General features: G+C 68.0%; 1 protein-coding gene across 3 annotated transcripts in view; it reads right to left on the bottom strand.

Annotated features, from left to right (window-relative positions):
• The window catches only part of RBM6 (RNA binding motif protein 6), a 78,851-nt gene that overhangs the window by 2,871 nt on the left and 62,750 nt on the right, over positions 1-13,230 (bottom strand). For all 3 annotated transcript variants that reach the window (XM_075939552.2, XM_075939554.2, XM_075939553.2), the window contains exons 7-20: positions 11,224-11,298; positions 9,771-9,831; positions 8,397-8,465; positions 7,607-7,837; positions 6,807-6,967; positions 5,576-5,673; positions 4,915-4,957; positions 4,067-4,127; positions 3,437-3,528; positions 2,998-3,141; positions 2,366-2,455; positions 1,537-1,797; positions 616-690; positions 88-185 (exon numbers count right to left, since the gene is read on the bottom strand). In XM_075939552.2, the coding sequence (XP_075795667.2) occupies positions 88-185; positions 616-690; positions 1,537-1,797; positions 2,366-2,455; positions 2,998-3,141; positions 3,437-3,528; positions 4,067-4,127; positions 4,915-4,957; positions 5,576-5,673; positions 6,807-6,967; positions 7,607-7,837; positions 8,397-8,465; positions 9,771-9,831; positions 11,224-11,298 (1,559 nt within the window). The remainder of the gene's footprint in view (positions 1-87; positions 186-615; positions 691-1,536; positions 1,798-2,365; positions 2,456-2,997; positions 3,142-3,436; positions 3,529-4,066; positions 4,128-4,914; positions 4,958-5,575; positions 5,674-6,806; positions 6,968-7,606; positions 7,838-8,396; positions 8,466-9,770; positions 9,832-11,223; positions 11,299-13,230) is intronic.

Below are 13,230 nucleotides of genomic sequence, written 5' to 3'. Positions count from 1 at the left end.
CAGCCTCATCTCCACCGCGCCCAGCCCAGGCAGCGCTAGCAGCCCGGAGCAGCCCCGGTGCCCTGAATGAGGCAGACAAGCAGTTACCTCTCCGAGTCCCAGGCCTCCTTGGGGCGCTTTCTCTCCGGTGAGTCCAAGCGCTGGAATCTCTCTCTCCGGCCATTCCCCTTCTCCTGACCCTTCCCCTGGCCATGCAGGAGAGAGCTGGCGTCAGTGCAGGCGCCAGGACCGAGCTGCTGCCCCACACAGAGCTCGCGGGGGAGCAGGGCCCAGGGAAGGGACGAGCTCCACGCAGAGTCCCCTCCTCCACCCGCCTGGCCAGCAGCCCGCAGGGAGACAGCAGAAAGCAGCTGCTCTCCGGGAGGGCGCCCGGCCCCAGGGCCACTGGCTGCTCCCGCCCCGGGGAAACGGGCTTTCCTGCATTTGGTGGGAGGGAGAAAGGCTCCCAGGGGTGGGGCCCGATGCCAGGGAGGAGCTGGACTTGGGAGCAGGCCCGAGGGAGGCCCTGGCACGCTTCACGTGGCCCTACCAGCCACCAGGCAGGCCTGGCCTCTGGGCCCCGCTGCTCAGTGCGCAGAGACCAAGCCCGCGGCACCGCGCTAGCCCTTCCCCCACCTCTCGCTCTCTCTTCTCCAGATAGGCCAGCTCCTGCTCCGAGCGTTTGATCTTCCTGTGGATCTCCAGGTTTTGCTGGAAGGAGGAAAGCAAAAGGCACCGTCAGTGCAGAAAGCCTGGAGCCGGAGCCACCCTGAGTCTAGATGAGCTGATCTTGCAGGTGCTGCCTGAGCCAAACAGCTCCCATCACACTGCCTGTGGACAGTCCTTTCCAGCGTTTCTCTCTAAGCTGGGCGCTTGGGCGGCCGCCAGAGAGAGTCCAATGCTGCCCAGCTGATTAGCAGAGCACCCGCAGGGCCAGCAGCCGGCAGCGTGTTTCTGCTGGTGGTGCACGTTTGGGCATGCTGTGGTGCATGCAGAAAAATTTATTCCACACTTGGATGGAAAAAACTAGAGGGAATGTTGGTCCTTTTTTTTCCCAGACAAGCGGTAGGGCACAGACTCCCCATCAGTGCTACTCAGCCTTTCGGACTCTAGCTTGCGGTGAATTTAGTACGGAGTGAGCGGTGCAGAACACAGGCAGCTACTGGCCACGCTTCTGTCTGTGCAACTCTGCCGGCAGCCCCCTTGCGGCCAGGCTGCGCTCAGTCACTGCTGCTGAGGATTCAGGTGGGCAGCGCTCTCAGGAGCGCCCAGCTGGGAATCCACTGCCCCTCCCCTCAGCAGGCCGGCTGGGCGCACACACCAGGACAGGCGCGAGCAACGTGGCTCGCTCTGATCCCTCCCACGCCTCGTCCGAGGCTTGTCTCCACACGGGCTCCAGGTGTAAGCGCGCCGGCGTGCCCAGAGACCGAACACTCCTCCCACAGCACACGCCTGGCGGGCGGTTTCGCACCCCGGGCCTAGCCACACATGCAGGGCTCTGGCCAGCTCCCTCCCTTCCCTCGGAGACCCGGGCAAAGCGACCGCAGCCCCCGCTACCTTGTGCAGGTTGGAGAGTTGCTGGTGCTTGAGCAGCACTTCCTTGTTGGGGAACTGCCTCCTGCAGAGTAAACAGGCCAGCTTGGTCCAGTCCGTCAGCTTGTCCTGCTCGCTGGCCGCCCTGCGGGGCTGCTCCTCCCGTGGCGCCGGCGGGCGGTGGGGCGGCACCGCCACGGCCTCCTCCTCCTCCTCCTCCTCCTCATTGTCGCTGTCTCCCCCGTACTCACCCAGCAGCCCGATCAGCGGGTTCACCACCTTGGGCTGCAGGCCGAGAGCAGAGGCTCCCGTCACTGTGCAGCCCGTGCCCGCTCCACCCGCCAGGCCTGCTGCCTCAGGCCCATCCCCCAGTCTGCCCGCGCAAGGCGGCCACCCGAGGGAAGGGGGCGAGTAGCCCACGGCCCCCGTAGCGCCAGGCCAGCAGCCACCCTGTACAGCGCGCTGGCTTTCCTGGACGCCACTCGCAGCATCTCCCTCCCTGGAGCAACGGGCAGGTTCCTGAGCCCTGCGGGGGGAGGCCGGCCACAGACCTCGCCTTCCAGGAGTCTTGTGCGAAACAGGCAGGGGGAGGCCCACCCCTCTGAACCGGCCTCCTCTGGCTGACGAGCAGCGGCCGCCCCCACGGCCAGCATGAACGGAGGCCGAGCGACGGAGACGCCAGTGCAGACATGGCAGCCTCCGCCCCACACAGCAGATGTCTGCAGCAGCCTAAACCAACTGCCTGGCTCTGGGGGCGCCTGCACCCCTCCCCGCGGCAGCGAGGGGCTCGCACCAGGCCCCGGCTGTGGCTAGCTCAGCGAGCCAGCCCAGGCCGTGCTACGGGGCGCCTTACCGGGGCCGAGCTCTCCTCCTTCTTCACCATGGGAGGCAAGGGCTTCTTGAAGACGTCTTCCGCCGGCGGCTTCTCCTCTACAAATTCAGTCTGAAACAGCCAGAGCGAGTTAAACCCACAGAGCCAAGTCAGGCCCCAAACAGTCGCTCGCCCTGGGGGGCCGGCGGCAGGCTGCTAGTCCCATGCCACAGCTCCGCTCCGGGCACAGATTCTCGGCTGATCCTATTGCAATAGCGCTGGGGGCCGCTGTGCTGGGCGCTGTCCAGACCCGCTAGAAAAGCCACGCTGGAGGCTCTGCCCGCACCAGCCGAAGCCTCGGCCCTGGCCGGCTCTCCTGTGCGTGGCGGGGGGTGGGCTGTGGTGCTGGCACGTTGGCACACCGCGGAGTTTGGCGGGAGCTGGCAGTGCCCAGGTGTCTTTGGCATAGCGGCCCTAGACACCAAGGCCTGCAGGGGCCTGGGGCTCACCCTGCCTCACCGGCCAGAGGGCCCAGGGTTGTTGCTGGAGCAGCTTGACTAGAGAGACATCCAGTGCGGAGTCCCAGGGAGCCCCCCAGGGCCCAGTGCCTCTCCCCGCCCTGCGCAGCCTCCGGGCCCGACCCTCGGGCCCCTTCTGGCCACGGCGCCGCTCACCTTCGCTGCAGTGCTCCTGCCTCTCTCCTTCCTGTCCCTGCTGGACGGCTCCTTCCTCTCGCTCGTCCTCTCCTGGCTCCCGTGCCGCCTTCCCCGGCCGTTGGTCGGGGACGACGCTGCCTCTCGGCCCGCGGGGACTTCCTTCTGCAGAGCACGGGTACGAGAGGCTTAGCCAGAGCAAGTGGCCGAGGGGCGTGCCGGGCTGCAGCTGGGCAGGGAGTGCGGCCGCTGGGGACGCTTTCCACCCCAGACCCATGGGGCCCTCTGCCCGGGAACAGCTGCTGGCCGAGGGCGTGACGCACACTGCAGCAAGGTCACTGAGCCAGCTCCAAGCCCCTCCCCCTGCCAGTCTGGTTCCGACTGTGCCAGGAAGGCAGAGCTTGGCTATTGGGGCACCGCCCGCAGCCAGCCCCTCGGCGCTCCCCGCCCCGCCTCTCACCTGCGTCCTGGGGTCGTAGTACAAGCCGGCGATGGGGTCGTAGTAGTTCCCGGTGTCGGGGTCGTAGATGAACGTGGACACGTCCGACGGAGCTGGAGGGGAGAGCAGCAGCAGATTGGCCCGGGAGAGCGTTTACCCAAAGCAGGCGTGTGCCGTGCTGGGCCCCACCCGGCCCTGGCTTTGGAGGGGCCAGGCTGGGACCACCCCGGGATCTGGTCCATTGCCAAGGGTTTGGGACCCGGCCCGGACCTGGGCTCCGAGTACAAAAGCTGCTCCAAGAGGCAGGGAAGTCGGCTGGCCCTAGGGGCTCCACATACTGGGCCGTCCCAGGTCCGCCAGCGAACAGGACAAACCCTTTCCTCCCGGGTCACCAGCAGCAGCAGCGAGCTGAGCTGTTCCTCGTGAGGGCAGCCAAGCCACGGGGCGGCCCACTCCCGGTCTCCCTCACGGGCCTCACCCCCAGCACTGCGGGGAGAAAACCTGTCCCACGGCTGCCACCCCAACGAAACAGGCAGGGGCCCAAGGGCGAGGAGGGGCCAGCGCCTCCTCTCAGGTCCCCCGTGCGGGACACGTTTCGAGCTGGCAGCACAAGGAAGGTGCACGGAGAAGCAAGGGGGAGCTTAGCCTTACACTGCGCTCGGCTGTGCCTCTGGGAGTCGGCGCCCCTCCTGTCCCGCACGCCTCTTTTGCCCTGCAACGAGAGAGCCGTTTAGACACAGGTCACAGGAACCGCCCGGGCAGCGCCGGCTTCGCTCTCCCCAGCCAGGCCCATTGACTTCCGCAGGCGCTGGCCTCTCTGCGCAGGGCCGAGGACACCCCCTTCCTGCCCCGGGATCGCCTGCAGCGGGGCAATGAGACGGGGGAGCCCGCGAGCTCGGGGAGCCCAGGCAAGAGCAGTTCGGCCGCCTGCGCCAATTCCTGACCGGCCAGAGCGACGGGCTTGGGGTGAGCTGCAGGCCGGTGCAGTAACCTGACTAGCTGGTCACAGCAGGGCCTCTCCAGGAAGGCAAGCGCTCGCAGGATTGCAGCCCTTCCGTCTCGCAGAGCACGCACAAGGCGCTGCCGCGTGCGGCCCCCCGACGGCCCGAGACGCCCCCGCCTGCGCCGTGCCTGTCTCGCCGGCGCCCTTTGCCATGGCCTGCCGGGTTCTCTCTGCCCATGGCACTTGGCTCCACAGGGGCTCGGCGGGACAAGTCCCCTGAGAAGAGCGAGCCCAGCGGACAGACCCGGGGCAAGGCCGGACTGAACGTGTGTGCGCTGCGAAGCCGAGCCAGACTCTTCCGTCCCCTCCAATCTCCGCCCGAACCTGGCTGCTTCGGCGCTGCTGCCCGGGGGTTCGGAGCAGAGCGACACATCCGAGCCGGACGCTCTGCCTGCCGCGCGGGCGCCACTCCAGGGCTAGGCCCCACAGCCCAACCTCCCCCCACGAGAGCCCCCGTAGCGGGCCTCTCCAAGAGGCAGCACTGGCGCAGACCTACCGGGCTGTAGTAGGGTTTGGCGCCCTGCTCCCCGTAGTCGTTTCTAGTGGGAGAGAAACAGGTTAAAGCCAGGTGAGTTTCAGTCTGACCGCAGCATCTTCAAGCACAGAAGCCTAGAACTGGCAGGGCCCAGCACCGTCTAGCCCAGCCCTGGCAGGCGTCTGTCCCACCTGCTCTTCAATAGCCCCAGGGTGGGAGATTCCACAGCCCCCAGGCAACGTATTCAGTGTGTCACCCCCCAACAGGCCTCGTGTCCAACCTCAGCCTTCCTGCTGCAGCTGAAGCCCCTTGCTTCTGGACCAGGCCACAACGGCGAGGGAAGCCCTCTGACCCGGCTGCTCCCCTGCCGGATGGGGGCAGGTGTGCGCACTGCCCAGGGGAGCTGCTGGCTCCTCCGGAATGGGCCGGTGGGTGGACTCCTACCATAAAGGCCACTGGCCGAGGAGGTTACTCTCACAGGCCAAACCCTCTGGTCACTTGCGTTCCGACGCCTCAGGCAGCCTGTCAGCCTCGGGCTCCTCACGTCAGCCTCTGAGCCGGAGGCAGGTACCCAACGACCTGGCCCGCACCTGCCCTGGAGGCTTCTCTTTCGGATCCAGGTACACTGCCGAGGCCCTAAAGGGTCACAGCCCCAGGATAGCGCTGCCTCTCGGCCACTCACCTTCTCCTTCCCGTGGCGAGGTTCACAAGCACAGTGTGCCCGTCGATGCAGATCGGGGGGTCCAGGTTCTGCAGAACCTTCACCAGCTGCACTGCTTCCTGGGGGCGGGGACAAGCTCGCATTCCTCAGAAAGACACAGCCGCCCCACCCCACCCCACCGACTGGGGGGTGGGCTGCGTGGCAACCCCCCGTGAGAACAGGCTGCGGGGGGGAGGGTGTCTGCCAGGGGACCCCTGGTGAGAACAGGCTGCACCTCACACCCTGGGACGGGCTGCGGGGGGGAGGGTGTCTGCCAGGGGACCCCCGGTGAGAACAGGCTGCACCTCACACCCTGGGACGGGCTGCGGGGGAGGGGGAAATCTGCCAGGGGACCCCCGGTGAGAACAGGCTGCACCTCACACCCTGGGACGGGCTGCGGGGGAGGGGGAAATCTGCCAGGGGACCCCCGGTGAGAACAGGCTGCACCTCACACCCTGGGACGGGCTGCGGGGGAGGGGGAAATCTGCCAGGGGACCCCCGGTGAGAACAGGCTGCACCTCACACCCTGGGACGGGCTGCGGGGGGGGGGGAAATCTGCCAGGGGACCCCCGGTGAGAACAGGCTGCACCTCACACCCTGGGACGGGCTGCGGGGGGGGGGATCTGCCAGGGGACCCCCGGTGAGAACAGGCTGCACCTCACACCCTGGGACGGGCTGCGGGGGGGGGGATCTGCCAGGGGACCCCCGGTGAGAACAGGCTGCACCTCACACCCTGGGACGGGCTGTGTGTGGGGGGGATCTGCCAGGGGACCCCCGGTGAGAACAGGCCCCTCCCCACACCCCAGGATGGGCTGCGGGGGCGGGGATCTGCAAGGGGACCCCCGATGAGAACAGGCCCCGGACGGGCTGCAGAGGGGACTATGCTCCAGGTCTTGCAGTCTGGTCACTGCGGTCGGTAAGTCCCCCCGGGCTCCGAGCTGCCAGGGCCTGGCCTGGGCCCACCCGCGAGGGATGGTTGGAGCCGTGTAGCCAGCAGCTGACTGGGGTGCCCCCAGGGATACTGGACGTTCCAAGCGGCCCGAGTTTCAGCCTCCCTGCCCGTCCGGCCGCCTGCGGGGAACAGGGGGCGCTGGCGACGGTTCTGCCCCAGCAAAGCGGCAGGGAGCGTAGGTAGCATCCGTTAGCGCTACCGCTGCGCCCAGCGAATGGCAGAGCCGGGACCGTCGTGCCACCAGGCCTGGGAGCCCCTTACCGCGTGCGAGCCCAGCTCCACGAAGCCGTAGTTGTCGCTCCGCTGGCTCGCTCGTTTCTTAATGATGCTGACGCTGGAGGTGGAGAGGCGCACAAAGGGCGCCAGCAGCCCCACGATCGCCTCCGGCGGGGTGAAGCGAGGGATGCGCTTCAGCATGATGGCTGCAGCAGGCAGAGGAGAGCACTGAGAGCCGGGCGGGGGCGGGGACAGGAAGGACACAGCCGGGCAGCTCTGCCCTGCCCCACCCCATCCCACGGGTGAGGAGCGATCTCCCGCTGTCCCAGCCCTGCTGCCTCCAAAGGCGCTGCCCCTTTCCGGTGTGGGAGCCTTGTGGCTCCTGCCGCGAGCTCCTGGGCAGGGGTCCCGGGGGAACCAGGCTGTGACTAGCCAGCGCACCTGCCGCCAGGGCAGAAGTTGCTCCTTGAAGTCTGCGGCTGGAGCACCTCATGGTGAGAGCCGCTGCGCTGCCACGGCCGCGTGCCCGTCCCCGGGAGAGACCCTCCTCCACCAGCTGGGGGCCCCTCTGCCCACCAAGGCCCAGAGCGGGCAGGGTGGGTGCGGAGGGGGACAGCAGGACAGAGCAGACCCCGAGCTGCTGGCTCTGCACAGGCCTCCCGCCCCGGCACCAGGGCCTGGAGCGCAGCAGAGGCAGGGCTGGGGGAGGGACCACTCTCCCCCCAAATCCTTGGCTGGGATACCCCCTTCCCAAATCCACCAGTACCAGAGCAAGCCAGGCCCCCTCCTCCGCCACTCCACGGGAGGCGACAGCGAGGGCCCAGCCCGCCAGAGGCTCCACTCACTTCTGCTCTCGCCCTCCTGGGGGGCGCTGGCAGCAGGCTCCTGGCTCTCCTTCCAGGCGGGGTAGCGCCGCTCCTGCGACGGCCATCGCTCCCGGCCCTCCTCTCTCTTCCGAGGCTCGGGCTCCGGAGCCTGGCTCTGCTGCGGGGCTGCCGCCGGCTGGGGAGGCTGTTTCTGCGGCTTCGGGTGTCCCGGTAACTCGGGCTCGGGCGTTTCAAGCTTGGCTTCTGTTACTAGAGAAAAGGAACGGAGCTGACTGGCATCCAGCGCTCTCCGGAGCAGCGACCACCCTCCTCTTTCCTCCCGGCGCCAGCAGCGCCTGGCCACAGTCTCGGGGCCCTTCCACGAGCGCTGCGTCCCAGCACCCCGCAGCAACGCCAGAGGGAAGGGCCCTGGACAGGCAAAGACGGGGCTGTGCCTTGCGCGATCCCAGGGCACTGTACCCCAGAACACTCCCACAGCTGGGCAACCTGGGGACCATCCGGCGAGGGAGCTGCCCTGCTGCCAGCCCCCAGGGACACCACTCCAAGACGCGGCCCAAGTGCCCGCAGCTAGCTAGTCCCGCTCTCCGACGCCAGCGCCCAGCACAGCAAGAGAACAGTCCTTCACCCCCCACGCCAAGGCTTGGCGCGTGATTTCCACAGGCATTACAGGTCTGACTGTAGCAACTGCGCCTGTGAACGATGCACCGGTGTCCCCCCCGGGCATGTCTAGTGACGGGGCCCAGGGACACCTCGCCCCCCCAGAATGAACATCCCCCCAAGCCCGGCCTGAGCGCGGGGAGTCTCTTACTGCATTCCTGCTCGGCGTGGGCCTCTTCTTCCTCCGCGCCCCCCTTGGGCTCGGCCCCTGGCCTGCTCCCTGCGAGAAAGGGGCACAAGCCAAGTGTAAGAACAGGCCGACGCAGCCAGCGTGGGGGCCCACCCCCCAGAGAACGGGTCTTCCTTGTGCCGCTGCCCTGCTCACAACCCAGTCGTGCAAGGCTCCCCCTCCGAACACCTGCACCCCAGGGCCAGCAACAGGAGGCTCGTGGCCCTGGGACACTGCCCCTTGGCTCGCCATGCAGCCGGCTGCTGTGATGCTCGGCCAAGCTTGCCGAGGAGGCGGGGATGCAAAGGCCAGTGCGCCTGCAGGCGCCCCGGCACCGCAATGGCAGCCACGGTAGGGTCTGCTGACCACAGAGCTCCGAGCAGGGCCCGCACACCCGCGACCGGCGCTGCCTAGGGGGCTCTGCAGGCAGGACAGCCCGGCACAAAGGGCAGCGCAGGCTCTGTCCTGGGAAGACCTGGCTGTCCGGCAAGTCAGAGTGACGCAGCCACGAGTCCTGGGGCCTGAGTCGTGCTAGTCCCAGACTCCCCAGCAACGGCAGCCAGCCCTGCGAGCCCCTTCTTGGGCTGGCTAGTGCCGCGGGGAGGGCAAAAGCTGCAGGGCGGCGGGCGGCTAGACAGGAACGCGTTACCCCGCGCTCTGCGGCGGGGGGCCGGCTCCACCTCTCGAAAGGGGCGGGGCTGGGGACTAGCCTCCCCCGGGGTTGTCTGGGGCCAGGCTTTGAATCAGAAGCACAGCAAAGGGCTCGCGGCTCCCGGCCCCGTCGCTACCGCGCCGCCTGGAGCCACCGCAGCTCTGGAAGGGCTCGTGGCTGTGGGCCCTGCCGGGGTAGCGCCACGACGGGCGCTGGGAGCCGTTTAAGTAGGACCCTGCTGCCTGAGCCACCGCCTGGAAATTCAGTGGCACTGGCAGCAGGATGCACACAGGAAGTGGCCAGGCGCCGTCCCGGGCCGCATCCTGCCCAGCCCTGGGCTCCAGCTACGCCACCTAGTTCTGTGTCTGCAGGGCCCGGCCCAGCTCCCCGCCAGCTGCCAGCCCCTGGTGTTCGGAAGGACGGGGGCCAGTGGCACTGAAGAAACAGGACAGCAGGCTGCTCCAGATGCCGGTCGCTGTGCCGGGCACCCTTCCCGGCCCCCTGCAGAGCCACCAGCCTGGCAGCACCCCCACCCCGAAGGCGGCTGGTTAGGAGGGCAGGGCCGGACCGGGCAAACGGTGTGTGCCAGGAAGGCGGCTGGCTCCGACCTACAGTACCCAGACAGCCCCCAGGCAGCTATACGGGGACACTCCCTCCCCAGGCCGCCTTTTAGGCAGCTCGGCCCAGTGACGACCCAGACTCACCGTCTCTCGGGAGCTTGCAGTAGGAGCAGGAGGATCTGTACCCCACCGTGCACACTTTACACTGCAGGGAGAGAGGAGGCAGACATTTCAAAGGCTGCTGGTAGGGCTGGCAGCATGTTCCAGGAGGTCTCCGGCCCGGCTGCACTTGGAGATGGAGCCAGGCTGGTGCCAAAGACCTTGACTACGGGCCAGACCTCTGCACCCCGGGTGCCGCACGTACCCCCGACCCGTGCATGAGGGCAGCTGGAGGGCTTCTCGGGCCCACGGGAAAGCTCTGCCCTGCAGCACGCAGCGTCCCCAGGCTGCTGCAGCACTGTGTGCGCGGACAGGAGTCTGAAGGGGTGAGGTGGGTGCCGCTAGCCGGCCGAGCGCCAGGACTCAGGGCCGGGAGCCGCAAAGGCCTGCAGTCCGTCCCACAGGACTCCCCCGGGGACCACGAGGAGATCTTCCAGTGACCAGGAGCACACGTCCTGTTTGTATCAGCTTGTGCCCTGGTCGTCCCAGCCGCATGTGGGCCCCACGGCGTGTCTAAGCTCAGGCCCCCTCCTCACAGCCCTGTGAGGCAGGGACCAAGTCGCCCGCACAGGCCTGCCCTGGCCAGCCCCTGCACTTGTCACGAGCCCATGGGACGGCTCGTTTCCCCTCAACTGCCTGCTGAGGCAGGGAAGTGGACCCCACGGCAAAGCGCAGGCAGCTGGGAAGTGACCCCTGGTGCCGGTCCAGCCCCAGCGGGCGGGTGACCGCCCCCGGCGTAGGAACACTCAGCAGGAGCACCGTCAGCGCCGTGTCTCTGGGGGGGTCCGCCTCTGCCGGCCGCGCCAAGCCTGAGCTGGGGAGGGGGGTGAACAGGCATCTGCCCTGCCCCCACTGGCCCATGGGAGGGGTCCCAGGGCACTGGGGGGGGCAAGCTCCTGGAACCAGTTTCTGCACTAAATCTCCGAGCCTGGCGCTGGCAACGTCCCCTCTGACGGGTTCCCGCGTTCCAGCTCCATTTCCCCGCCCTTCCTTGCAGCCCTGCAGAGCGCCCAGCACGTGGCTGCGTGGGCACAGCCCGGAAATGGTGCCTGGGGAGTCCTCTACCTTGGACACCTGCCCCCCACACTAGGGGCGCAACGCGAACACCAGCAAGGGCCAGATACCCCTCGGCACGGGCGCTTGGGGAGAAGGCGTGCACGGAGCGGGCTGGCCCTGCCCGCCTCAGAAAGCAACAGCTGCTTTCGGCCACGGAGGGGGACGGTGCCATTTGCCCCACGACACACCGAGTGCAGAGCCTGGCAGCGAAAGCTGGAGAGGAGCAGGGGCCGGGGCAGCCCCGCGCTATTCAGAGCAGGTGCCCGGGAACGTGGGCGTACGCTGGAGCATCAGCGTTTCCCGGCACGAGCGCCACTCGGCAGGAGAAGAGGGGGAAAGGCAGGCCCCCCATCGGGAACCCTCGCCCGCTGCCGGCACTTACCCGCTTGCAGCGCCAGAACTCCGGGCACGGCGTGTACTCAAGGGTCACGTCTTTGCCACCAATCACAAGGGTTCCCTGCGGAGACAAGGGAGGCGGTGACGGCCACGCCAAACACGCAGGGACGGGCCAGGAAAGCCCCGTGATTCCGAGCCAAGCCGGTTCGTAAGCAGTGGCCGGCAGCCCCCAAACGGCCAGCTCTGCTGCAGAGCTGGGGTCTGCTGAGGAGCTGGCCACAGGATCTGCCACGGCACGGCTGGCGTGGTTAGTGCCAGGGCAGCCAGCCTGGCACAGCTCGCCCCACTCCTCAGAGGGGAGGACAGGACACAGGGGTCGCAGGATAAACCGCCGGGGAGCTGCTGCGACTGGTGGAGACGGGGGCCACTCGCCCCGGAACATCGTGTCTGCGGATGGGCCTCGGGAGCGCACTGGAGGGCACGGCCGCTCACGACGGCACGAGGGGGGAACGCCACAAACCAGGGCGAGAGGAACCCGGCACCTGGGTTGACCTCTTGGTCCCTGCTTGGAACCCGGCTCGCCTCCACGCCTCGGTGGGCGGGGGCGGACTGCTGGCCTGGAAGAGGGCTGGCACGCCGCCGTGGGCGGAAGGGTTTGGGCTGGGTGCTCAGGCAGTGGGCAGCCAAGAGCTGAAGACATGGGGGACTCGCAAGCCCCCAGGCCACGCTTGGGGTATTCCCTGAGCTTCCCACTGGGAGAAGACAGCACCTGGGCAGGGGCAGGAGCCACTGGGCACAGACGTAAGGCACAACGAAGCGGAAGGCGAAAGCCTCAGACTGCACTTGGCCCAGCCTCATGCAGTGAGCACTGAGGATGCCCAGTGGTGCTCGTCACTCAGGCAGGGCCCATGCACGTGCCGAGGGTCCGTGCTCAGGAGCCCAGAGGTCAGCCTGGCACCGTGCGGCCCTAGAACGGCTGGGGGAAAGATCCCTGTCTCCTTCGGCGCTGACGGAGCCAGGCAGCCTGCGCCCAGAGAGCCCCTCGGCCTCTCGCCTCGCTTCCTACTCTGGCTCCGGACCTGAAAAGCTTCGTCCTGGGAACGTGCTTCTGATCGCAGCCCGTGCGCTAGCCCCAGAGAACCGGAGACACGGCAGTGCGTCCAATCCTCCTCCGGCCAGCCGCTGGGAAACAAACCGTGCTCTCCGCACGCCCCCAGCAGCGGCACGCGCCCGGCAGCGTCTTCAAGACACTTAGCACCTTCCAGGCGTCACCGTCAAAACGGCTTCCCCGGGGATTGGGGCCCTTCCCAGTCCGACCAGCAGAGAGCAGCGAAACAGCCCCCAACACCCTGCTGACCGGGCAAAAGGGCTGTGGCCCGAAAGATTATCCCAGAGTCTACATCCCACAGGAACCAGCTTCATTTGCATGCTCAAGGGCCTGGCCCCAGACCTTCGCCCACCGCCCCTTGGGGGCCGCCCTCTGGAACCTGGGCACCGGCTCAGGGCTGGAAAAGCCTCCTGCTCCAGGGCTCGCCCACTGCTCCAGTCTGCACCCGCGCTGCAAGAGCCACTGTGGGGTCAGACACAGCACACGCGCAGGGGGCGTCCCCTCTGGCCTCCGGTGCTGCTCTCTTGCACACGCACCCCCCGAGGGACTGTCGCTCTCCGGCATCCGGCAACGCTCTCCCAGCACATGCACCCCCTGAGGGACTGTCACTCTCCAGCATCCAGCGACGCTCTCCCGGCACACGCACCCCGAGGGACTGTCGCTCTCCGGCAACGCTCTCCCAGCACATGCACCCCGAGGGACTGTCGCTCTCCAGCATCCGGCGACGCTCTCCCGGCACACGCACCCCGAGGGACTGTCGCTCTCCAGCATCCGGCGACGCTCTCCCGGCACACGCACCCCGAGGGACTGTCGCTCTCCAGCATCCGGCGACGCTCTCCCGGCACACGCACCCCCAGAGGGATTGTCGCTCCCCCAGCACACGCACCCCTGAAGGACTGTCACTCTCCAGCACCCGGCAACGCTCTCCCAGCACACGCACCCCCC

This window comes from Pelodiscus sinensis, chromosome 11 (assembly GCF_052426305.1).
Source record: "Pelodiscus sinensis isolate ZL-2025 chromosome 11, ASM5242630v1, whole genome shotgun sequence".
In the NCBI taxonomy this organism is placed as follows: Eukaryota; Metazoa; Chordata; order Testudines; family Trionychidae; genus Pelodiscus; species Pelodiscus sinensis.
Note: the sequence above shows the minus strand (reverse complement) of the source record. Positions and strands in the feature narration are given on the sequence as shown.